The sequence below is a fragment of the Meleagris gallopavo genome, chromosome Z (assembly GCF_905368555.1).
Source record: "Meleagris gallopavo chromosome Z, MGAL_WU_HG_1.1, whole genome shotgun sequence".
In the NCBI taxonomy this organism is placed as follows: Eukaryota; Metazoa; Chordata; class Aves; order Galliformes; family Phasianidae; genus Meleagris; species Meleagris gallopavo.
Window position 1 is genome coordinate 55030670 of NC_139435.1, and position 23791 is coordinate 55054460.

The 23791-nt window shown below is 39.4% G+C and overlaps 2 protein-coding genes across 6 annotated transcripts in view; one reads left to right on the top strand and one right to left on the bottom strand.

The window, feature by feature from the left end:
• Positions 1–20119, bottom strand: part of SLC26A1 (solute carrier family 26 member 1) — a 39147-nt gene extending 19028 nt beyond the window's left edge. For 2 of the 4 annotated variants that reach the window (XM_085214234.1, XM_085214237.1), the window contains exons 1-3: positions 19959–20112; positions 19532–19629; positions 1453–1556 (exon numbers count right to left, since the gene is read on the bottom strand). Coding sequence is in view for 1 of the 4 variants with exons in the window: in XM_085214233.1 (XP_085070359.1) it covers positions 19532–19629; positions 19969–19976 (106 nt within the window). In the remaining 3 variants the exon portion in view is untranslated. Of the gene's footprint in view, positions 1–1452; positions 1557–19531; positions 19630–19958 lie in introns of all 4 variants that reach the window. The other 2 variants (XM_085214233.1, XM_085214235.1) reach the window with 2 other exon arrangements.
• IDUA (alpha-L-iduronidase) overlaps positions 1–23791 on the top strand; it is a 71373-nt gene that overhangs the window by 26102 nt on the left and 21480 nt on the right. Inside the window, exons 3-14 of one of the 2 annotated variants that reach the window (XR_014880660.1) lie at positions 9550–9632; positions 10484–10591; positions 11217–11312; positions 11801–12003; positions 12247–12426; positions 13950–14166; positions 14710–14925; positions 15514–15635; positions 16636–16761; positions 17378–17454; positions 17991–18091; positions 19983–20202. Coding sequence is in view for 1 of the 2 variants with exons in the window: in XM_085214238.1 (XP_085070364.1) it covers positions 9550–9632; positions 10484–10591; positions 11217–11312; positions 11801–12003; positions 12247–12426; positions 13950–14166; positions 14710–14925; positions 15514–15635; positions 16636–16761; positions 17378–17454; positions 17991–18091; positions 19983–20083 (1630 nt within the window). In the remaining variant the exon portion in view is untranslated. Of the gene's footprint in view, positions 1–9549; positions 9633–10483; positions 10592–11216; positions 11313–11800; positions 12004–12246; positions 12427–13949; positions 14167–14709; positions 14926–15513; positions 15636–16635; positions 16762–17377; positions 17455–17990; positions 18092–19982; positions 22943–23791 lie in introns of those variants that run through there. The other variant, XM_085214238.1, reaches the window with a different exon arrangement.

The window sequence follows — 23791 nt, forward strand, 5'->3', positions numbered from 1 at the left end:
AGTGGTACTTTTAAATTGTAGAAGCAAATTTACTATGGCAAGGATAGTCCCTAAGCAACAGTGAAGCATCTTCATCTGTACATTTCATTCATATGTGATCTTGACTGAATATTCAGAAATCCTTTTCTGTACGCAAAGAAAACAGAGCACTTCTTACTGCATTGTGAACTAAATTTTCATTTTCTTTATTTTGAAAAGATTTTCCATATTAGTGAAAGTTTTAAGGAGCAAATAGAAAAAAAAAAAAGGGTTATACATGAAGCAAAGAAGACCTTGTAGTGGAAAAACTATTAGTGATCATATATCACTGCCCTAAGTTGTAATGCGAAAACCAGGTTCAGAATAATGTTATTCGCTAGAAGTGTACAGAAAGCTATGGGTTTGTATCTTATTGAAATCTGTCTGCAATTTATTAGTTCTATCAGCTCATTTATAAGAGGTATTGCTGTATTTTGCATTTCAAGAGCCAGAAAGTGACACGTCTGCTGTTTAAAGAGCTGCTCATTTTATATTGGGTGATAGTGCTCATTTAACAGTGCGTAAGTATTCAGAAACAACTCATTCAGGAAAAATTAAGAGCAAGTCATATTCACACTGGCTTTTCACCATCATAAGTTATTCAATGTCAGTAAATTAGGAAGTAGACCCAGTATCGTTTATTTATCATTTTGCAAGTAAGTGATATATTCAGAATGGTCACCTTTGCCTGTCCACAAACCAGGATTAACATAGGAATACATACCTGAAAGGACATTTATCTTGCATATAGATCCAGCAGTACCTGGGCTATCTGAACTTCAATACATCAGCTGACTGCTTGCTGAGTGTCTTTGCAACTTTAGTATTTATTCCATGTTTTTCCTTTTCTGTAATTGTTTGCTGTTGTTAGCAGTTATTACAGATTTAATGTCCCTACTCAACTCTAAAAGTTTGCTTATACCTGATATCATTTAGAGTGCCATCAGCAAGGACAGTGTAAAACTACAGTAAACATTTAGCTGGTAGTGATGTGTTAATGCAGAAGCAAAATCATTGCTGTACATCAAACCCAATCAGAAAGAAAGGTCTGCTTGAGAAGCCCAGCAGAATCTGAACCTGTCTTTCAAAGTGCCTTTAAATCTGTAGCCAAGAATCAATCAAAAAGAGGTCCCTTTTTTGGATTCTTGTTATTATTACAGTTTAATTCCCTTTTCAAATGAATGTAGACACAGCAGATCTCAGCAAGAGATCACAGGAAGATCTCACAAGAATACATTATACAAGCCTAGATAATCTTATGGGATCTGTTCACGTCTGGAGAGGCCAGGTGGCAAAATGCCTTTTGCTATTGCCTAAATTGCTACAATTTTGTAGCCTGTTTTCCCTTTAATGTCTTAAATTCATTCCAAAAGGAGGGAGGTGGGGGTTAGAGACACAACAGACTAACAGTATTTTCCTAGCAAGCTAACTCACCTTGGCACAGGAAGCTGCTGATGCCTTGTCTGCCTCTCTCTTTTTCTTCCCCCCACAACCAACATGCACATTGCTGAAGGAAGGACTGTGCTCACAAAAGCAGGCTGAGTAAGAAATAGGAAATCATAGGCCTCAATTAGCATCAGCTTGAAAGCATTCATTGTTTGCTTACATTTCTGTGCATGTGAGATTTAGCTAAATCACAGATTTTGTAAGTTGTTTTGCAAGGTAAAGGTCAAGTAATGCCGATATCAAAGAAGAAAGGAGGTAATTAAAATGCACTATAAATGGATTACAAATTTGATTTTATATATTTCAAAATAAAAAAGATTCAGCTGAATGCACAGTCTCCTGACTGGCTTCTAGAAGAGGTAGTGAATTCCAATAAAAAAAAGACGTGTTTGCATGTATGAAGCCAGTTTGTTTCTAAGCCACAGAGATTCGTATCCGTCCTTCATTTTGTGCATGTATCGTGCTGGTTGGTTGTGTGGATAGATTAACTGTGACAAGCTGTGACATCAGCAAGAGCTGGATGCTGCCTGGCTATGTAGTTTGCAATGTATCCTCCCTTCCTTTACTGCTGGGCTGACTCATTCACTGTACAGGGTGAGTGAATTATGCTTAGTACAGACCCAGTTCTGTCCTCAAAGAAGAATAGCACGGAATGATGTCTTTGGCATTCTGCCTCTGTGCAGAAGCCTCTGCAGAGGCTGTGCTGTAAGCAAGCAGATTTTAAGTCTGTGTTTACACAAATGATATAGCTGAGAAGCAAATGAGATTTTTATTAATGCTAACAAATAAAACTGGAAGTTACAAAATGTGCCAGTTCTTTAGCATGAGTGAAGTAATATTTGGCCTTAGAGTTTGGAAAAATTGTCTAAATTAGGCTTCCTGTCCTGCATTGCTTGTGTGAAAAGTACAGACAGTGTTTTGGTTAGGGACTGGTAGGGAGGAACATTTGTGAACCTGCAAACAGTTGAGTGATTGTGGTTACTTTTGGGATACAAGGATTTCACAGAAAAGGATTGACTTCCATACACATAATGATTGTAGGAAATGAGATTGAGTGGAACAAAACATGGTAGAGGAAGCTCTATTGTGAATGAATACCATACTGCCAGCTTCCAATGAGTTCAGAAGGGAGAATACTGTTTATTAGTAACCCAGGAGTCTGCTGATTTCATAGTTAGTCATTAATGATCTTTGCTTAAAGCTGAGGTATCAATTTAGTAGTTTTTTTAGTTTGTATTGAAGAAACCTGGAGCAATCACCACTGAGAGAGTGATTCTGGAAAGGTGAATGCTCATGAAATATACTCTGCCCTTCACTCTGAGGTATCATTTCCATAGTACAGTCTTAGGATCTGCTTCTGAGATCAGGAAGTTTTAAAGCGATCAGCAGAACAGGAATTTAATGTATAGTGTTGGTGGTTTTGGAGCAAACAAGTTCTCTGTAACAGTCTGAATTATAAGCTAGCTCCGTATCATTCCTCCCAGCTGCCAAAAAACAAATAAGCAGGATCCTTTTGTGTTGTAAGAGGCACTTGGAGGAGGACAGCAAGTTGGAAAAGATAAACTTGCATACGTATCCTCTCTATAGCTCTTGACCTTCATCTTGAAGATGCTGTGCCCACAATTTACGTGACTTACTGTTGCTTCACAGTCTACTTTCCTGGCTAAAGAAGACAGCTACTTCCAAAGATGGGTCCTTCTGAATAACTTTGTGGCAATAAGAGGTCAAATTGACGGAGCTTATCAGTGCTTGTGCCTTCATTTTTTTCAGTGAACGTTTCCTGGAAGAAGTTTCTCCACTTACAAAAAGTAAGACTCAGGATAAGTGGACTTTTTTTTTGGTTCATCAGATACATTGCGTCTGCTCTGGAGATTCATGGTCTCTTAAAATGGAGTCAAGGATGCTAAAAATGCAGTAAGCAGTTCCTTGGGATACTGTATCTAAGGATGCTTGTTACAGTAGTCACCTAAAACAGTTTTTACATTTGAGAGTTGGTGCTTAATTACCATGCATGCTATGGCACCAGAACAACAGTGACTGCCCAGTGTAGACAAAAACTACATCCTTGCACTATGGGCCAAAGGAGTGTATGTTTGCATGAACCAGCTTACCAGGACACATAGTGATGTTCCAGCATACAGCTAAACATCTCTGTCAAATTAATACTGGTATGTGATATAGCCATTATCTCAGCTGACATGATAGCAAGTTGCCTAGTATCTCAAACCTCACTTTCAGTTATCTCTAGGTAATATAGAAGTCCTCCCACAGATGAGAGTCTTTTTTTAGGTGGCTCCCTTGTGGATTTCAGCTTTCAATTCTGAAGCCAGCCAATGCCCCATGGAAAAATTATGTTTACTGTTAAGAGATCATTGGCACCTCACCTCTGCTAACCGATTTTCTATCCCTGATTTTGTCTGCATCCACAATTAGACCACCAATCTTTTCCTGCAGAAGCTTCCAATGAATACGTAGCAGGCTCTGCTGCTCTGAGACTGGTGTTAGCCATCACCACAGATCTGCTAGAAGAGACCAATAGACAAACGATAGACATGTCTGGCCCTGCTGCTATTGCTGTTCTCAGGCTCTGATGAAAGCAAATCAAGTTTTTGACTTGCGTAGTTACCTGTATCCACCAGAAATGTTAAAGGAGGCTACGCAAGTTAAGGGGAATGTCCATATGAGAAAGCCACTACTCTAATATATAGGTATTTCTTGTTCATCTTAATGCTAGGCCAGACAAAGCTCTCTTCAGTAGAAGACCTCTGCTGATGGTTATCCCATATGCTGCCTTTAATTTCCTGATCAGGACTATGATGTACCAGTGGAGGTCAGCCACAGTATTTCCTCTTAAAGAGAATTTTGTTCACTGATGTTTGATAAAATTACCTGCACATGTTATCAGAGATTCAGTACCTGACAGATGATTACCTGGGACAGAAAGACTCCCTGCCTGTGTATTTCTTGCTGTCTTTACAGATAAGATATTTGGTCCAATGTCTGTGTGTGCACCTGCTTTTTTCCAGACTTTACTACTGTACCCCTGGAAAGGATCAACTTAGGACAGAAGAGAGAAAGATGCAACCTGCTGAGCACAGGAAGGAAGCTATAGCCGTAGGCCAAGGGACAGAAGCAACATCTGTGCTAACTGAAGCAGATCTGGCTGTGAAATAGATTGCTGACTTGCTAAAGCAAGCTCATCAGTTCCCCCATGAGAGATTGAGTGAGTGAATGGGAAATAGAATGAAAGTGGAATGGATAAGATTCACAACAGGAAGATTTTGCAGTATATTCATGGAATAAGAGAATCACAGAATGGTTTGGGTTGGAAGAGACCTTAAACATGCTGCGTGCAGGATTGCCACCAACAACATCAGGCTGTCCAAGGCCCCATCCAGCTGACCTTGAACACCCCAAGGGATGGGCATCCACAATTTCTTTGGCCAACTTGCTCCATTATTTCTCTACTCTCTGGATAAAGAATTTCCTCATAGTATCTAATTTAATTTCTTCTCTTTTATTTTAAAGCCATTTTGCCTTGTTCTGTTGCTGTTTGCCCATGTAAAACATCAGCCTCCCTACTACTGATAAGCTCCATTTGATTACTGGAAGGCCACAGTGAGGTCTTGAGCCTTCTCTTCTCCAAGCTGAACAATCCCAGTTCCCTCAACCTGCCTTCAATAGGAGAGGTACTCCAGCCCTCTCTGATCATCTTTATGGCCTCCTCTGGAGAGCTCCACATCTTCCTTGTGCTGGGGGCCTGAATGTACTAACCCAGATGGGGCCTCACAAGGGTAGAGCAGAGAGGGACTCTCTGCTGGCCACCCCTCTTTTGTTGCAACCCAGGACACCATTGGCCTTCTGGGCTGCCACTGCACCCTGTTGGCTCAAGTACAGGTCTTCGTCTACCAAGACCCCACGTCATTCTCCACAGGGCTGTTCCTACTCTGTGTTTATATCTGGGATTGTTCCAACTAAGATTCAGTGCCTTGCGCTTGGCTTTATTGAACAGCATTATGTTTATGTGGACCCGCTTTTCAATCTCGTCCATCTCTTTTTAGATGGTAACCTTTCTTCTGTCACCTTACCTGCACCACGCAGCTTGGTGCCATCTGCAAACTTGCTGAAGGTACACTCAATTCTACTCTCTAGGTCATTGCTAAGAATGTTGAAGAGCACCAAAACCAAGACAGAGTATTTTGGGACACCACCCATCATCAGCCTCCACCTGGATGGAGGGTCATTGACTTCAACCCTGCGTCTGTGGCCATGCAGCCAACCAATTCCTTAAATCCTTATCTTTTCGATTTAGAGATAAAGATGTTGTGTGGGACCATGTCAAAGACTTTACATAGTCCAGATAGACTGTAGCAGTCAGTCTTCCTTTGTTGACTGATGCTGTCACTCCACCATAGAAGACCACCAGATTGAATAGGTATGCTTTGCCTTTGGCAGAACATTGGTAAGCTGTACAGGAGCTGCTTACACATCTGAAAATAATTTTCCTCCATACTCTAGAAAAGCAAAACTGTTAACAATGGTCTACAATCTTTGACTCAGCAAAGGATGGCCCACAAAAAGCCTTCTTTCCAGGAAAGAAAGAAAGAAGATTTTGTGACAACAAGCAGGTAGTCCCTACACACACCTCCCTTTACTCATCACTGTTCATGTTCACAGCACAGCTGTTGTTCTCACAAGGCAGCGCAAATAAATGGGTCTGGAAGTGAGACTGTGAAGACTGAAAAGAAGTACCATCACTGGAATATAGCAAACCTAGGCCTAGGCTTACAAGGACATTGCTGCCAAAATACCAGTAAACGTGCTAACGTGCATTTATTTGTTGTGACTGAAGAAGAGTAAAACTTTATCTGGCAAGTCTCCATGAAAAGCCCAGCTAAGTGACTTTTGAAAGCCAGGCACAAATGGGACAGTGACTGCTGCTCCACATCTGACATAGCCAACAACAAACTGAGAGCAGTCTCAGCCTGACAGGTGTTCAGGTGAAATGATAAGTACATAGATTTCTTTCTGTTTGCTAATAAATGAAGACAGAGGCATCTGGAAACAATGACTTAAGAAAAATCAGAAAGGGAGAATGCAAAAAAAAAAAAAAAAAAAAAAAAAAAAAGCTTGAAGATCTGTAGGAGTTTGCAAGTTTATTAATTATCAAAGGCAATGCAATCTTTTGACTGCTGAGTTGATCAGTTTTGATCTTGTCATTAGTGTTATAAAAATATATTTACTATCACGTCTTGTAGCAGCCTGACAGTTGAGCCAATATTTATTATGCAGAATGTTTGGAAATGATACCATCTTGTCTCAGTCATGGCAGCCAACATTACTTCCAGACACCTCATGACACGTAATGATGCAACCTAAATTTTACAATTCTTGGTCGTGAAATATCCTTCATTAATGTGACATCTTACTAAGGGTAAGAACAAAGTCTATGAAAGTGGCAATTGTATCACTCAAGTAATCATTTTATTAATAGCAGAATACTTCTTAATCAGTTTGCAAGTATGAAATGATTCTTGTAAAGTGGCAGATGAGCCACAGGAAGTAAAACATGCTTCTACACTTCAACACACAGTAGAACGTATAATTTACTGTCACCTCTGTTATGCCTGGCATTGGCATTCTATTTTAAATGCTTAACTTAGTGGGGGCAGGAGAGAAAAAATAGATGTGTTGAGATCTTAAGGATACATGTATAAGATGGAGGGCTGTGTTTACTTTGTGTTTTCATATAGTACTATGTTGCCATTAGATTGCAGTTAGAAAGACTTTAGTTCTTCTGCTATTATTTGTGTGGCGTTATTAAGTATTTATAAGACAGTAGAGTTAATCATTTCTGTGCTCACTGAATGTAAGTGTATAGGTAAGCAAATATTTCAATAGAACACAGGGTATAACTGGAAATAGTTAATGGATCTGTGGGACCAAGACAACATTCTGCAGCAAAATGTTTGTCTTTGAACTTTGGAATGGGACTGCCAGACTTTTTTTTTTTTTTTTTTTTTTTTTATATATATCTGTGTAAAAAAAAAAACCCTTCAAAACCAAAAAGCCACTCTAGTTTCAAATAACTGTAAGTCAAGCAGTAACATCTGAAATGTTCTATGGGCACTAAAGTAAATACTAAAATAAATTTTTCTTCCATTTGCTTAATTATTTAATTCTGCTACAATATTTGACTTTGGCAGGAACAGCAAACCTGTCAGTAGTTGCAGACACAACACTGTCATGGTAGCAGAACATACCTTGAAAGAGGAAAGCCAGCCTCAGGTCTTTGGAAAGAGTGTGACCTTCTGGGACTAAAAGTATGTGATTGGTTGTATCACAGATGGAGTTGGTATGGTAAATATGGCTTGGATTATGGTTTTTTTGCCTGTTTTGCTCTGCAGATGGCAGATATGCAGATGGTACTTTCTCTACTTCATGTCATAATTCTTTATTCAGTAGGCAATTCTTTGAGCCCCTTATTTCTTTGAGAACTTCAGGATTAATATTACAGATTCTTCAGTGAAGTCTTCCCTTGGCAAGAGAGGTCAGAAGAAGCCTCAACTTAGCAGGCTTGGAGTCCTTCTCCTCTGTTAATGGCAGGGAAAGAAATGAATTGTGAATTTCAACACAGAACCCAACAGTGATTTAATAGTTCTTCTGTTGATTGTCCTACTCCCACTTTTTACCCTTTGTGCCCAGCATTCCTTGCTAGCTCCAGTCAGTCACAGATCCTGCAATCAATTGTCTCTCCTGCTTCTATCTTAGGACATTTTATCTGCAGCTCTTTGTACCACCGTAGCAGAGACAAGGTGCTTAGGACAGAGTAGATGAGACAGCAGGGGCTGAGCTCAGGCTGCACTCTACCAGTGAAATCCGGTTTCTCTGGCAAGACTGGAGAAATCATTTCTGACATGGTGCTGGCAAGACCCTGATCAGCCGTCTTACTTGACTAGGGTTGGACTAAAAGAGTGCTTACGAAACTTTAGTTACCTTTAGTCAGTGCATATCGAGGGCAGAATTTCAACACCTGTTTGTGGCTTGTGCTGAACAGCAGTAAGTTATGTTAACGGAATATTTTCAACAAAAGTTAATTTTAATTCCTGGGTGACACATCATACTGGCAAGAATTCTATCCTGTCAGATTTCAGTTATATCAGGCTAGAGGTTCAGAAGTTATGTGAAACAGTACACAACCCATGTAGCACATCGTATTTGCTTTCATTGGATGCTGTTTAAGAAAAGCCTTTCAGACATTTAAGATATGTCTTCAAATGTGTCATAAACAAATTGCAAATAGAAATTCTCAGCCCCTGGGTGGAAGAATTTCACTGATTCCATGCAGCTCCATTCCCAGATCGTGCACACCTGAATTGCCTACTCCTGCAAGCATTGCTAACACAGAGGGAAGCATCATGGGGCTTTTCCTAAGGGTTTGAACATATACATTTAATCGTGGCTAACATAATTCCACTTCTAAGTACAGATGCAAGTTAGAAATTAAAATCATTGCAGATTGAGATCTTAGAAGTGCAAAAGAAATAGGAAGTAAATGCTAACAGTAAAGTAAAAATTGCAGGTATAGCACATGTAAATATGCTGTTCTTTGAAAGGCATGGAGCTACTTCTCACATGGGCTTAAACTCATAGAAGCACCATTAGTATAGCCGTAATATATATTGTAAATTAAATAGCCTCAGCAATATGAGACAAAGCTGGCCTTTGAGTAGGAAATCAAAAGGAAACTGAAAAATCAGGGTAGCCAAAAGCAGTCTAGGTAAATTCCGCTTTAGCAAAAAGTTAGAGAAACTAACACTAAGCGCTCAAAACCCAACAAGCATCCTAATTATATTGCTTTTGTTACTGCCACTGAAGTAGGAAAAGGGCATGTGTTGGACAAGAAAAATGGCTTGCTTGTGCTGAACACCCTTCAGAGGAAGGAAACCAGTGTGCAGTTCCAAGAACCCTAGTTAAATGTAAATTTTGAAAGCCAAAAGAAAGCAGGCATCTGACTCATTATCTGCAGCCAAGTACTACAGTATTTACATTTAACTGTTTTATTATAATTTTTTTTTTTTCCAGAATGATGAATGAGAAACTTTACTACAATTTTACTGCCTTAGATAACCTTATGGATCGTCTGTGGGAAAATAAGCTCATACCAGGTAAGAGTAACTCCCTACCTCCAGAACTTGGTACATCTGCTATTTTGTCCACATTATGCAATCATCAGATAGAACTATTCTTAGGGAACTTTTTATTTTGATAAAAATTTGGAGTTTTTTTTACTACTTGCGTTTACCTCATATCCACATTAATAAACACTCTGAGAAAAACATTATTAGGACAATAAAGACGACACAAATGCTTTTACATAGTGATAGTCTGAGATGTGCTGATTGGGAAATTACGTCTCTTGGAGAAAGTTTTTTACTAACTAAATGCACCTAAAGGGGCTGGAGAAGCAGGTTCTCAAGATACAGCATCCCTCTGTATCTCTGGAGATATCTACTGTTTAAAGTTCCCCCTCTGCACTGGATTTATGATGGAAGTATTTCTATTGGTTACTGTTGTCATCAGCAAGAACCAAATGCAGCAAACTCACATCTGAAATGTTCCCAGAGGGTACATATAGAAACAGGAAAGAAAACCAACTAATTGATGTTTCTTCATTGTCTTTGCTTCTTCTCAAATAAGTTTGCTTCAGATAATACAATAACCCTTTCACTAATCAGAAGGGGTTAAAAGGAAAAGAAGGGAAGGGAAGGGAAGGGAAGGGAAGGGAAGGGAAGGGAAGGGAAGGGAAGGGAAGGGAAGGGAAGGGAAGGGAAGGGAAGGGAAGGGAAGGGAAGGGAAGGGAAGGGAAGGGAAGGGAAGGGAAGGGAAGGGTGAGGAAAGGAGAGGAAAGGAGAGGAAAGGAGAGGGAAGGAGAGGGAAGGGAAGGGAAGGGGAGGGGAAGAGGGAAGGGGAGAGGGAAGAGGAAGGGGAAGGAACTCATATTTTATGTCTGTTTTAGGATTTGAATTGATGGGGAATCCATCAGGATATTTTCTAAATTTTGAAGATAAAGAGCAAGTAGTAAGATGGAGAAACTTAGTAACACTTCTGGCCAGCAGATATATAGGTAAGTTCCAAAAAATGGGAACATTTTTTGGGAATATTACTTATTCTATTGTAGTCCTTTTTAATTACTTCAGAATGTTCTGTGTCTTCTTGTAGTTTCTTGACACTAGATTTCATCACAGAACAGGAAAATATGTATACCAAAATGGCAAATGGGACAATAGCCCCATTTAGTTGATCCACAACCAAAAGCCTGAATGTACAGTATGTGGTCTGGGTAGCCCATTTGACCTGCCCATGAGGACTGAATTTTAACTTATATTGCTTGCACTGGGACATCAATAGCCTGAATACATCCCACTCGGTAGCTTCAGTAATTTCTGACAAGGCAGAAGCTTTAGCCTAGGGCTTATGCAGTCTACATGCCTTGACAACAACGCTATTACTCACATCACCTCACTCTGCAGTTTTGTGCTGGTGGTCTTTTCATCTTTCCACTATTGCTATACCCAAGATGAAGGATCGTTTTGAAATTACTCAAACTGCATTTTTATGACTATTAAAAAGAGATTGTTTACACCCTATTGTAGCTCTAGGTGCATACCTTCACATACAGCACATGACTAGCTGATAGGATTGTCTGTACATGCACTGCAGCTCACTGATAAATGAGGCCTCTTGTACAGATAGATATGGATTGGAGCATGTTGCTAAATGGAATTTTGAAACTTGGAATGAACCAGATCACCATGATTTCGACAACGTGTCTATGACGGTGAAAGGTAAGCATATTTTTGAGCACTTACTAGTATAGTAATGTCAGAAGGGTGTGTGTGTTGATTGGGGAACAGTGAAAAAGAAGAAATGTTGAATAAAGTAGATTTGAGAGATGTGCATGAAAAATGTATCTAATCTTTTAAACTATGGCTATGTTACTGACTACAGTAGTTACTCTATCTCCTGCTTGAACATCAATATAAATACAGGGATAGCAGAACAGAGAAAACAGAACACGCTTAAGACCATTGATTGGTTATAAAATATGTTTACTAGAGGTAGCAGTGCAGTAAGATGAAAATAATTGTCAGATAAGTGCTTTAGGAGCCTGACTTCATAAGACCTTTAGAAGAAGCTTGTGAATGCAGTGGAGGCTTTCTTATCTTCTTATATTGTCAGTCCAAATAAATGCAGTAATAGAAAGAGTTATCTTTAGTTTTAGATCAAGATTCTCAGTTATCACCATTGTTATATGCATCTGCTTGGACTTCAGGGTTTCTCAACTATTACGATGCTTGCTCAGAAGGATTAAGAGCAGCTAGTAGTCTACTAAAATTTGGAGGACCTGGGGACTCTTTCCACCCCTTTCCCAAGTCACCCATATGCTGGAGTCTTCTGTGTCATTGCTACAATGGAACCAACTTTTTCACAGGAGAGACTGGTGTAAGATTGGACTACATCTCTCTTCACAAGAAGGTTAGTTCAAGACTTCAAGTTAAAGCTATTTTTTAGCAGTTCAGTCTAAGTTATGTTTTATTCTGATTTATGATGTTGATTTTCTTGTAAGTGTGCAGCTTATGGAAGGAAATACAATTAGTTCTAAAGAAACTTTTAAGAAGAATGTATATCTAGGAATATATTTTCAAAACATGGTGGTGCATCTCTGTGGTTATTACTATTTGCTCACTTTTACTAAGTAGATACAAAATATTGTTGCAGGGAGGTGGGCGTTCTCTCTACATTTTGCAACAAGAAGTGGAAGCAGTTGAACAAATACAGAAGTTATTTCCAAATTTTACTTCCATTCCCATATACAACGATGAAGCAGATCCAATGGTTGGATGGTCTACTCCACAACTGTGGCGAGCTGACGTGACATATGCAGCTATGGTAGTAAAGGTAACTCAGTTCATTGACAGTCTTGTCATAGTACAGTCTCTTGAAGCATTAATGCAATTGTAAAAGTAGGCCATTTTGCAAAAGTAGTTGATTTTTAATTTTTATTATTCTGATAACTTTGTAACAGAGACAAGAAAATACAGATATAGCCAGTGTTTCCCTTAATTCTTTGTCCCCCATAGCTTTATTTAATTTGTATTAAATTTCTTTATCTTCCCTTAAAGAAGACAACTGGCAGCTAGCCTCCCATGTGTTGGAGAATGTTTTGGATATTGTATATAGTCTCTCAGTTAGGTTCACCTGTAAGACTACCCATTCTCTCTCCATGTAATACTGCTGTTGCCATCTCCCTTCTGTTATGTTATTTTCCAGCCTCTTCACAAGTTCATAGTGTCAGGGGACATCAAGTACAATTAAGAAGTAAATCTCTAAGCACAGGCCTGCTCGTTGGCTTTGGATAATGACTCCATACATATGGTCTTATTAATTAGTGCTAGTCATTACTGCTCATGCTTGGAAAAGCAGAAGTAGAAGAAAATGCTTAGCATGCCCTTGCAGAATTTGTATTCTGTACCTGGTGCAAGCTCAACTTTTGCCCCTACGTAGCAACGATTCTCACTGTGTGTTTGTTCTTTTGTGAGTCACTACCTCCTATAGCAACCATGGCAAAATGTGTTTCACCCAGAAATGGGACACATCTTTTTACCTGCACGTCTGGGACAAGGGCTTCTACCTCCTAAGTCTTCTCCAGAGCAGCAAGTCACTGGCTGCATTGCTGGGAAATCATGAAAGCAAACAGCAGTGTTTACAGTGACATAGAGTTATGAAGGGATAGAAAAGACATATCCAGCAAAAAATTAACTCTTTGGTAGATAGCTTTTAACCTGTGTGATTAAAAGCCCTTATTTGAGGAGTACAATAATGAGACTTTCTTTGTTCTGAAGTAACATTTGATTCTGATTTCTAGGCAAAATATGTTAGGGAGAGAGCTTGGATGCTCTGACTTTTTGCAAGAAAATGGCAAAATAACCAGTGAAATACTGAAAGAGAATTTATTAGTGCCAAATGGGTAAAACTACTCAATGAGAAACCTGGATTCTGGAGCAACTTGCAGGCCCAGCTCCCTTTGTAGCCCTTTGTAATGGCTACAAGGTGTTTCCAGAACTGGAATAAATGTTTATTTCAGATGGTAAATCCAGATTACTAATCTACTGTTCAAACAGAGGAATACTATTTGTAGTTCAGACACCAAAGAAATATATTAATAATTTATGCAGACTACCAGTAGTGCTCACTTCAGTCTTTTAATCATCTGAGCTCTGTGAATACTTAAATTTTCCCATGTTTAAACTTTCACTTAAAAAACACTTTTCTTCATGAGCTGTGGTGGATAGTCTAATTCTTCACACTTTTCTAAATGACAGTAACATGTCTTCCCAGTATGCTGTGAAATTTAAAAATAAAGCAAATGAAGACATCATTGTGCTTGTTGGATATTTTCCATCTTCTCTAATGTTTTGCAGGTAATCATCCAGCATCAAAACTTACTAATTTCCAAAGCCAACAACACCATTAACTATAAACTGTTGAGTAATGACAATGCCTTCATGAGCTACTACCCACATTACTTCACACAGCGGACTCTGACAGCACGTTTTCAGATGAATAATACAAAGCCACCTCACGTCCAGATGGTGCGGAAACCAGTGCTGACTGTCATGGGCTTGCTGGCATTGCTAGGTACAGTAATCACTGATTAGGAAACATGTTAGAAACCTCATCTACGTAGATGTTTCATACATGAGAGAGATTATTTCAGCTATCTCAGCTAGATTTTTCCTACTCAACTGTGATTTTTAAATAAAACAAACTCTTATTTTCTTAGAGATCAGGAGATCTTCTTGACAGCTTGTCATCTCTTTGATTTAATCTACTGCTTTGTTTATAAATTCTGCAAGCCAAACTTCTTTTTAGTGGACTTGTAACTTCCCTTATGTGCCATCATTTCAGGCTGCGAATGACTTTAAGAAGTACTCCCAGCTGTAAGACTCATACTGCCTACTAAGGGGAAATCCTAATTCATGGTTGCATGCTTAGATATTGTTACCTGAATTGCTAAGTGTAGGACTTGTTGTAGTGTCTGCATGCTTTTCAGTAGTAAAAACCATACTGAAACTACACCACGTAAACTGCTAGAACATAGCTCAAGCTATAGATCCCTATGTTTTTACCCTTCTAGCATCAGAAGTAGGATTGAGTACAGGGTTATCATATTTTTCAAAGGAGAAAAGCAGATTTTTGCGGAAGTAAACAGCAGTGAAGGTGAAAGCACTGAAAACAGCATCTTTGGTGTCCTGGCATCTGTGCACACTCCAAGTGAGCTTCAGCCCTCAGACAGTTGGCAAGCTACTCTGCTGATATATTCAAGTGACGATAACAGGACTTCATCCAATGTCAGCACCATCACAGTGAACGCCACCCACTTCCCCAAACTTAGAGGTAAATACATATCATGTAGGCAATTCTCAGAATTGATTGTGAGGACAGAACATGTTCTGAAACATTTCTGCTTAGTTGCTTTTCCTGGTGAGAGTGAGTTTCATCTGCTAGTTCTCTTACTTGTCTTTTGGGCACTCCCACATATTCTGAGATACAACCGTGCTCTTCTAGGAAAAGTTCTTTACGTTTTGCTCCTGCCTTTAATAAAGGCAGGAAAAAAGCTAGCTTTTCAGAAAGCTCTTCATCTTAGTTCATTAGCTGGGTGATTTCAGGTAACAAATTATCTTACTAGGAGCACTCAACATGACTACGTGATTACACAAATGATGCAGTTGTCCAACAAATGCATGTAGGACTTCTGCAAAAAAAAAGACGTGGGTTTCAATTCTGGGTATAGAATTTGGCAGATATACATTACAGAGCCTCATAAGAATGCTAGCCCTATTTTTACAACTTTGCAGTGGAAGCAACTCCAAAGTGCTGAAATCACTTTTGAGAAAGTAGACTTCAACACCTTATGTTAAATTAATTCATGTTGATATTTAAATCCAATTGAAGTGTTTACTGTCTTTTATTTGTGTTCTGAAGAGCCAATGTATGTGATGTATTACCTGGACAACAACAAAACCAATCCCTATGTGAAGTGGAAAAAACTAGGAAGCCCTGATTTTCCTTCCCCAGAACAGTTCCAGCAAATAAGGGATGCTGAGGTATGACCATCTCTTTGCTTGAAGTATTGTATGACGTACGTGCTTGTAAGTTGATTAATTACAGCTAAAGAGGCAAGCCACCAGCTAAGGTAGTCAAAATTTCCATCTCCTATTCAAGTGACTTGCAGTCAAGCAGAGAAACGTAACTCACAGATAACTGATAGTTTTGCATTCATTTTATACAAGGGTCTAAATTTATCACCAGCTTCTTCGCTGGTGTAAGTTGCGTGGCCCTGCATGCGTTACAGAAGGGCCACACTGCCTCAGGAGACAGCTGAAAAGATAAGCCCTCAGTAACAAAAAACAGCTTCCTGAAGTGTAAATCCAGAAGACTCTTGGAACTCATCCTTGCACCTCTTAGAGACTCTTGGGAAAGCCTGTAATTTCTCCTCCTCCTCACTAATTTTGATTTCACCCCATAGGTGACCGAGGAACGTCTTTAGATGTCACCTCTTCATAAGAAAAGCCATGCCCAGATTGCTTACTGTATATGCAGATATATAAGTAGACTGTCATTTTAGCTTTTCTCTTATTGTTCAGCCCTTTGGGTTAAAGTAAGGGGACCACCATTACCATCTCTGTGCTCAGAGACAGTAATTGCCTTCTGACCTTGGTATACAGTACTGTATCTTCTCTTCCTAGTCACTATACTGCCGAAGTCTTTGCAATCCTATAGGAGTCATAAGGTCTGCCTTCAGCAAGAAAGCAGAAAGGTTTTAGATCCTCTTGGCCATCTTGTGATACCTAATCCTCAGTGAGCAAGCTGTGTGATTGTTACAGCTAGCAATCACTTTCACTGTACACTGGGGATCGATAGCAGAGAGATGGAAGGGTGGGGAGTGCACATACTCAGACTCAGCACATAAAATACTCAGACTCTACTAGAAATCTATGATTCCAAAATAAATATGTGGTCACTTTACTTGGATGTAACAGTTAGATATTACGTTCTATAACATTAATGAAAGATTATTCACAGGGCATGTTTTTGGCTCTACAGGACCCACTGGTAACAGGTCCCCTACCTTTTTCTGAAAATGGCACCTTGACACTGAAGCAAGACTTCCCTATTCCATCAGTCTTTTTGATCCACATCTGTTCAAGACCCAGTTCGGTTCCTGATCAAGTATGTGTTGTATTCTGTCATCACACACCAAATTAGGAACTGCTTCCTTCTTAAAATCTCATTAAGGACAGCTAGACAAGCATTTGGGCCCATTATATATTAGAAGCACTGTGTAGTAAATGAACAGTTATTCTCTCCTTTGATAAACAGGCTATCCAACACGTAATTCATGATAAAGCATTTCCACTGAAGTGATAGGAGCCAACACTGAGATAAATGCAAGTTTAACAAATGGTGGGAAAATATAATGTAGTAATGCAGTTTCTTTTTTAAAATTATATGCTGTGCTACCAGGCTTGACAACAGCTCCCCAGTTAATAATTTATGGCTAAAAATAAACTGAAATAATGATGTCTCAGATTAGATAACTGCTTCTGCTCATTCAATCCCAAATGATTAAAATGTTCATAGTGGTGCCCAGAGCCTCTGAAAGTCTTATGCAAGGTCTAGAGATTGGAGATCTCTACACTACAAAGCCAAAGGGCCAGGAATTTTGTTTTTTTCCCCCAGTCTTAATGGAAAGAATCAAACTCAGTAAGGTAGGGTGAGCTCAGAACATTTCACCTAGCTGATTGGTTTGTGCAGGTTTCTTACATGGGCATTTGTCTTTGAACAGGTGACTGGTGTTCGTTTCATCCCTCTCACAAAGGGGCAGGTTGTTGTGCTGTGGGATGATGGCTGTGTAAATTCAAAGTAAGTGACTTCTAAGATACATAGAACCAATGTGTGAATTGTTAAGTTGCCACCAGTCCTACAGATTCACTCATTAATGACTGCTTGCACCTCAAGTGATACTGCAGTGCATTTCCCTGACAGAATGAAATGTCAGATTTCCATGCAGCACTTACAGATAAAATGCTGTTTGCACAGGAAAACCTGCCTGTTGTTCACGAGCAGCCAATGACATTTTCAAGAGATATTCCTTAAGAATAGCAGACAAGAAGAACCATGATAAAAGTTGCTATATTAGCAGTAAGTGCCTACGTGGAATCATCCATAATGGGTATAGGCTGGAATAGAAAACTTTATATTTCTTACTCCAGCAAGGTGTACTAGCATAGCAACTCTGTGTAAATGAACTATCATAGAAGTCCAAGATAGATGCAGTTTTCCTCAGGAAGCACTGACATAACCAGTCTAGATGCATCAGCTTCATCTCTGTGATTGAGATTTGGTAATTTATTGTATTGTAAGTTATGTTTACTGACTTGTCTAGTTCTCTTTTCCAGATGTATAAAGACATTTGAAGTTGAGTTCTCACCAAATGGAAAAGTCTACAAACGGATTAATGCCAAAGACACAATATTCACTCTGTATGTCTACAGTCCAGGTAAAGTCAGACTATACATAGTGTTATCTGTCATGTTAATATCTCCACTCATAAATGTCTGAAAGTTCAATTAATAAGTACCAAAAATATGTAATTTGTTAGTGCACACATTCCCATCACAAAAGGAGTATATCTTTTTCAGTAGGGCTATATACTTTGTAAAAGCCTTATTGTCAAAACAAGCATTTATTAAAAAAAACTCAGCAGTTATGAGGACATTACTAAGAACATTGCCATAAGTAAATTCTTTGTCACAGAAAACAAGGTCACCCAGACATAGGCCTAGTGTGCTCTCTGGAAAGAAAAGAAACTCTCTTGTCTCTATTCCTAGCTGATATAGAGGCATACAGAAATGACAACAAAAAAACCTTCTCCACATGACCAGAGTGACCAGAGTTTGGCATTGTGCTGATTGTGTTGATAGTTGGCTCAAAGCAAGAAAACTCTGAGGTCTAGGCTCAATCCCAGTGGCCTTGAGTCAGCTTAAGTGTGTGGCAAAAACAGTTTGTACAGTCCTCTTGGCACAGGATGATAGGAGCAAACAGCTTTGGTAACACTTGTTTTGTATCACTGAGTTTTGAGGCGTTAAACTGCCCAAGTACTTCAGTTCATGTCCACCTTTTGAGGAAGAGTTGATTTATGCATGCATTTATTGTGTTCTTAGCTGCAATAGAGGAAGTTTGCACTTTGCTCTTCACCTGGTCATCAGTCCTGCACTTACACCCCTTTATGGTTTGACAAGCTATTGAGGTTCTCACTTTTTAAGAACTAAAGATGTCCTTCTCTCAGGCAGTTTGTTCTAATATCTGACTGCCTAACCAAAGTGAGATGCATCTCTTTGCTCTCTGCTAGAACTTTCTTTTCAGATACAACTAGATGCCTAAGTTTTAGATATTTCATATTAGAAAGGAGTTCATGTGTGTCTACCGATGTCTTGCCTGAAAGTGATACTAATAAACTGCAAGCCAGAGAAGCTTTTGCCAGAAACAAAAGCTCATTTTAGCCTGAGAAAGACTTAGCATCAACATTGGGCACACAATTAAGTTCAGAGTCATGATGTATCATTGCAACAGGAAGGCTACCCAGGTTAGAAAAAATTGTAAATCATGGCTAAGGCAAATTTTTGAGATTAGAATCAATTATCGTCTAGTGCTGCTCATCTGGGGAACGTACCATATTTACTTGTTCGTTTAAAAAAAAGACTTCCTGAAAAAATTCCCGCATCTTTTTGCTAGATACTTTCTTCTTACTCATTATTTCCAGCCCTTTCTTTTTTTCCTTAAGGAAAAGAAGAAGTACTAAAGCTCAGATTTAAGTCAAGTAAATAGATTACAAAAACATATTGTTTGTGAAGATGAAGTCTTTGCTAGTGAAGGCTGTCTTCTTTGAGCTAGATAAAGGATGAAAGTTAGCAGAGCTGCAGAACAGCAACTCACATACCTTTGGAGAAAGCCGTCCCACTACTGGAGTTGAACAGAGGACTTTCAGTCAGCTTGCATAATCGTTGTTCTCCTTTGTTGATCCTGTCCGCGTATAACCTGTCCCAAGCACACAACAATAGGCAGAATTCAAGTCAGAAAAAAAGGAAAATCTCTGGAGATAACCTAGTCTTCTTTTGGAAGGGCTGCTGGGAGGGCAGTCCTATAACTGTACTCACAAATTCTAATAACAAGAGAGGAGGTGCTTGATGCTAATGAAAATAAGAGCTAGCGTTTGGCTCTGAGGATTTTATATGCCTTTTTAGTTAGGCAGGTATAGGCACACTTATGTAGTGTGCACAACAGAATTAACTACTTCCCACAGACCTACATTTTATCAGTATTGCCTGCTCCTCCAAGCACCACAGGTATCAGCCTTTCACACTGACCATTTCTAACCTTTTCATTTGCAGGAAGCTCAGTCTCCGGCTTTTACAGGGTGCATGCCATTGACTATTGGGGAAAGGCAGGCCCGTCCTCTGTTCCTGTGGAGTATGTTGAAGCTCTCAAGTGACTCTGAAGAGTGGTGCCTGGTTTGTTGACTGAGTGATGTATTCTTTCTGCAGATGACAACTCCCCAGAAAAGTAAACTCCTCCCACACTAAGGGGGGAGTATGGAAAGGAGTTGATGAAGTAAGTTAGGAACGCAAATCAGAAGCAACTGCCCCTATTAACTCTTCAGAGCTCAAAGACAGTGTTATCAAACAACCACTGCTGACAACAATTATAGGACTGGCATGCAGTTTGATAACTAGAAATTATTGTTTGCTATTTTACACCAGAACAGACAAATATTCATGAAGGTCACAAACTGCAGCAGGAGCAATGCCATCACTTTACTGTATGAGCGAGAATGGCAGTAAAGGCACAAGGAGGACCTGTCTGAGAGTGAGCTGCCTGTTTCAGCTGCCTGACTATCTTTACATACAGAGTGATAGAAGAGCATACAGCAACCAGACTTTCACATACAGATCATGAAGTGGAAGGTCCTGTCTTTCACTCCAGTTAATCATACATGCTCCTGAGGATTGTTTCAGAGTACTTCTACTCTCTTTAGATGTATGAGGTTCTTCTCCCTCTCACAAAGGGAGTTCCTGCCTGTAGACTACATTGCGCCTGCTGCTCTCTGCCTTTGCCTAGTCACCTTCTTGCCTTTGTGGAGGTCTTTGTGTTTGTTCAGAGCCATCGGTTACTTCCTTTTTAGGGTGAAGACTTTAGCTCCAAAAGTTGCTCTTCCTCTGCATTCCACTCTTACCTAATCTCGCTTTATACAGCCCTTCAGGTAACATCTCTCCCCAGCATGCTTCCCTTCTGGAGTTTCATGCTTAGATTGTAAAAGAGCTGAGGCTTGGCTTTGGATTCCCAGGAAAGTTAAAATGCTCCTTAAAGCCTTTTATGTTATATCATAACACACAGCTACGTTTAACAGAGGGCTACAGCTGACAACCAGCTAGGAAACTAATCAAGAACAGTTTGAGTTTCCATATTTCATAAACCACATGCGCAAGTATGTTACTGCTCCGATAATGAGCTGCAGAACACCTCTGGCTGTCCTTGCAAATGCCAAACACTTTATGCAACAACAAAGTTCCTTGAGTGTTTTTTTTACTCACCCCTCTTCACAGCCAGAACAGTTTGAGCAGTGCCTTTAAAATGCTTGTAGAGGGAAAGATATTGCCAATGAAAACAGTTGGAATGTTTTCCACTAGAGGAGCAACTTTGTCACACAAACATCTCCCCTGTTGCTCTCTTTGCTGACGTCAGACACCTCACCAGCCTCACAACAAAGCTTGCATTTTTGATGAAACATGGACAAAAAAAAAAGTTTGCGCAGTAGGAGATAGCTGAACTATCTAAAATAGCTGCATATTTACAACATGGAAAAGAAACATATACAAAATGTTGGTATGTATTAAATGATACTTTCTAGTTAATTGTTCACGTGCTTATACTAAAAGGCAGCCTTAAAAGATCTTTGATCTTTTTTTAATCTCAGAATTCAGGTGAAATATTTCTTACCTCACTGAAGTTTGACTGAGGAGTGATTGTTACATCCAAATCTGCCAATTCCTTACTTGTAAAGACTTGTACACAACAGGGAAGAAAACATCAGAGCCTTCTTAGTTGATAACTCTACCAGTTTCAGAAAAGCATCAGTGAGAAGTTCTACCAGAATGGAAATAGTAAAAATACATTTTAACATTGTTACAACTACATCCAAGTGAAGAATCTGAAAATGAAGATAAGTAGATCCACTAGTTAAGATACAGAGTTTGCCATGAAGTGGAACCACTGAGAAAACAGCTTTTAGAAAGATTTACGTATGAATAGTGCATCTGAAATGGGGAAAATATAAAACGAGAGGGCAGTTAGGATGTCATATTTATGTAGTCTTACTCTCTATGATTTTCCTGCATGGGCAGCTACTGCATATAGCAGTAGTTTTCAATTCAAGGACTATACAGTAGTTATAAAAATAATATTTGCAAGAGCAAACCTAATAGTATTGTAGATGCAGGTAGAATCTGTTCTTTCAGGACCAACTTCAGCCACTTTGAAGATCTGTCACTAGCAACCTCTTTTAGGTCTCCTACCTTAAGCATCATCCAAAGCGTGGATGGTGCTTTTTCAAGTATTTCACTGGCACTGGAAACCGGGCATGGAAAAGAGCTGACCAAAAATGGTGCTCTAACTGTTCAGAAACAAATTTTACATATTTAGAAAGATTTATTTATTTTTCTACTTCTTCTTTGTTGCTTTAGTATAAACTTACTCTTTTAAACAATGAGCAAGTCTAAAAATCTGTAATAGAGGAGAGAAAGTTTCTAGGCTAGAATTTGTTTCCAACAATGTATAACTTGCTGCTCTGGTCTTTTCTGTATTTCAGTGACTACAAAATCTGCTATTTAACACTTGAAACTTGAGTTTTCTATGACTGTTTGCCATTGTCTGTCTCATAGGGCTTCCAACATTGCTTAATCGTTCATTTCTACCATCTCCTCCTTTACTGAGACAGCAGTCAGCTCTTCCCAATGCTTTAAACTTTCGTAAGTACTGGATGTGCATAAGTAGTAAGTGGGGAGTAGCAGGTGCGCGGTGGTTTTTGTAGCTTCTGAGCCAAAGCAGCACTGCAGAGTTCTGAGATAAGTCTTCTGCTGGCTGAGCAATAGAAATAAGAAAATCTAACTGCAACCTCATGATGAGATGGTGTGCTTTTCAACAAGCAAAAGCTTCTGAGATTGTTTTGCAATTGTTTGTTAAAATGAATACAAAGGAAAAAGCTTTCAAGGGGGTATTTTATATTGTTTAATTGTGTATATACTGGATTTGTTACCATCTTTTGTGCTACACAATAAAATATCTCTGGTATGAATCTTGTTAAAACAAGATGCAATCACTTTGCACTAGAAGCTGCTCAGTACTCTCATGTCAGCAGTTAATTGTGAAGCATTGCCACTGTTCTCAAGGTATAGGAGCCTGACTGATGTGAGTTCCTACCTTATATAGAACTGAAGCGTAAAGGAAGTGTGACCAAAAAAAAAATATGTCAAGGCTGAAGTAGGGCTTTAGACCCTAGGTTTCTCAGCTACAGGTTAGGACACTTCTTTATGTCCAGAGGAAAACTGGTTTAACATGTTACAATATTCTACCATTGGATCTCAGGACTTGCAATGTCCTTGGTGTGAGGAGGAGCACTGGCGTATGAAGGACAAGATCCTTGCAGTGTTCCTCCTGCTGTTGCACAATCTCAGCCCTTCTGCCAGCACCAAAAGTCCTTCTGAGGACAAAACAACAGTCCTTTTCATTTGTAAACAGCTTTTTCTTTGCTCTTGTTAGTGGAAAGTTTGTGCAGAACAGGAGTTGGGACCTGTAGGCACACTTAGAACAAGCAATAATAGACTGGTTTCCATTAGCCCGCTGAAACAGCAGGCAGAAGTATGTCTGCCCTAGACATACACTGAACATCAGATGCTGAACCCAGTAGAGTGAGAGAACTTTGGCTCAGAGCAGAATACACTTGTTACTGCCTAACTGACTTTACTTAGCCTGTCACAGTCTCAGAAATCAGTGGAGAGAAATGGACATGAGCTAATTAGATCACTTCCATCTGTTTATTAACTCATCAGATCATGCAGTAAGGTCCTGCATGTGATCTTGATGGGAATGTGTTCTCTCAGGACAAGGCAGGCTCCTGGGACACGTGTAACTCTGTGGTGTAATC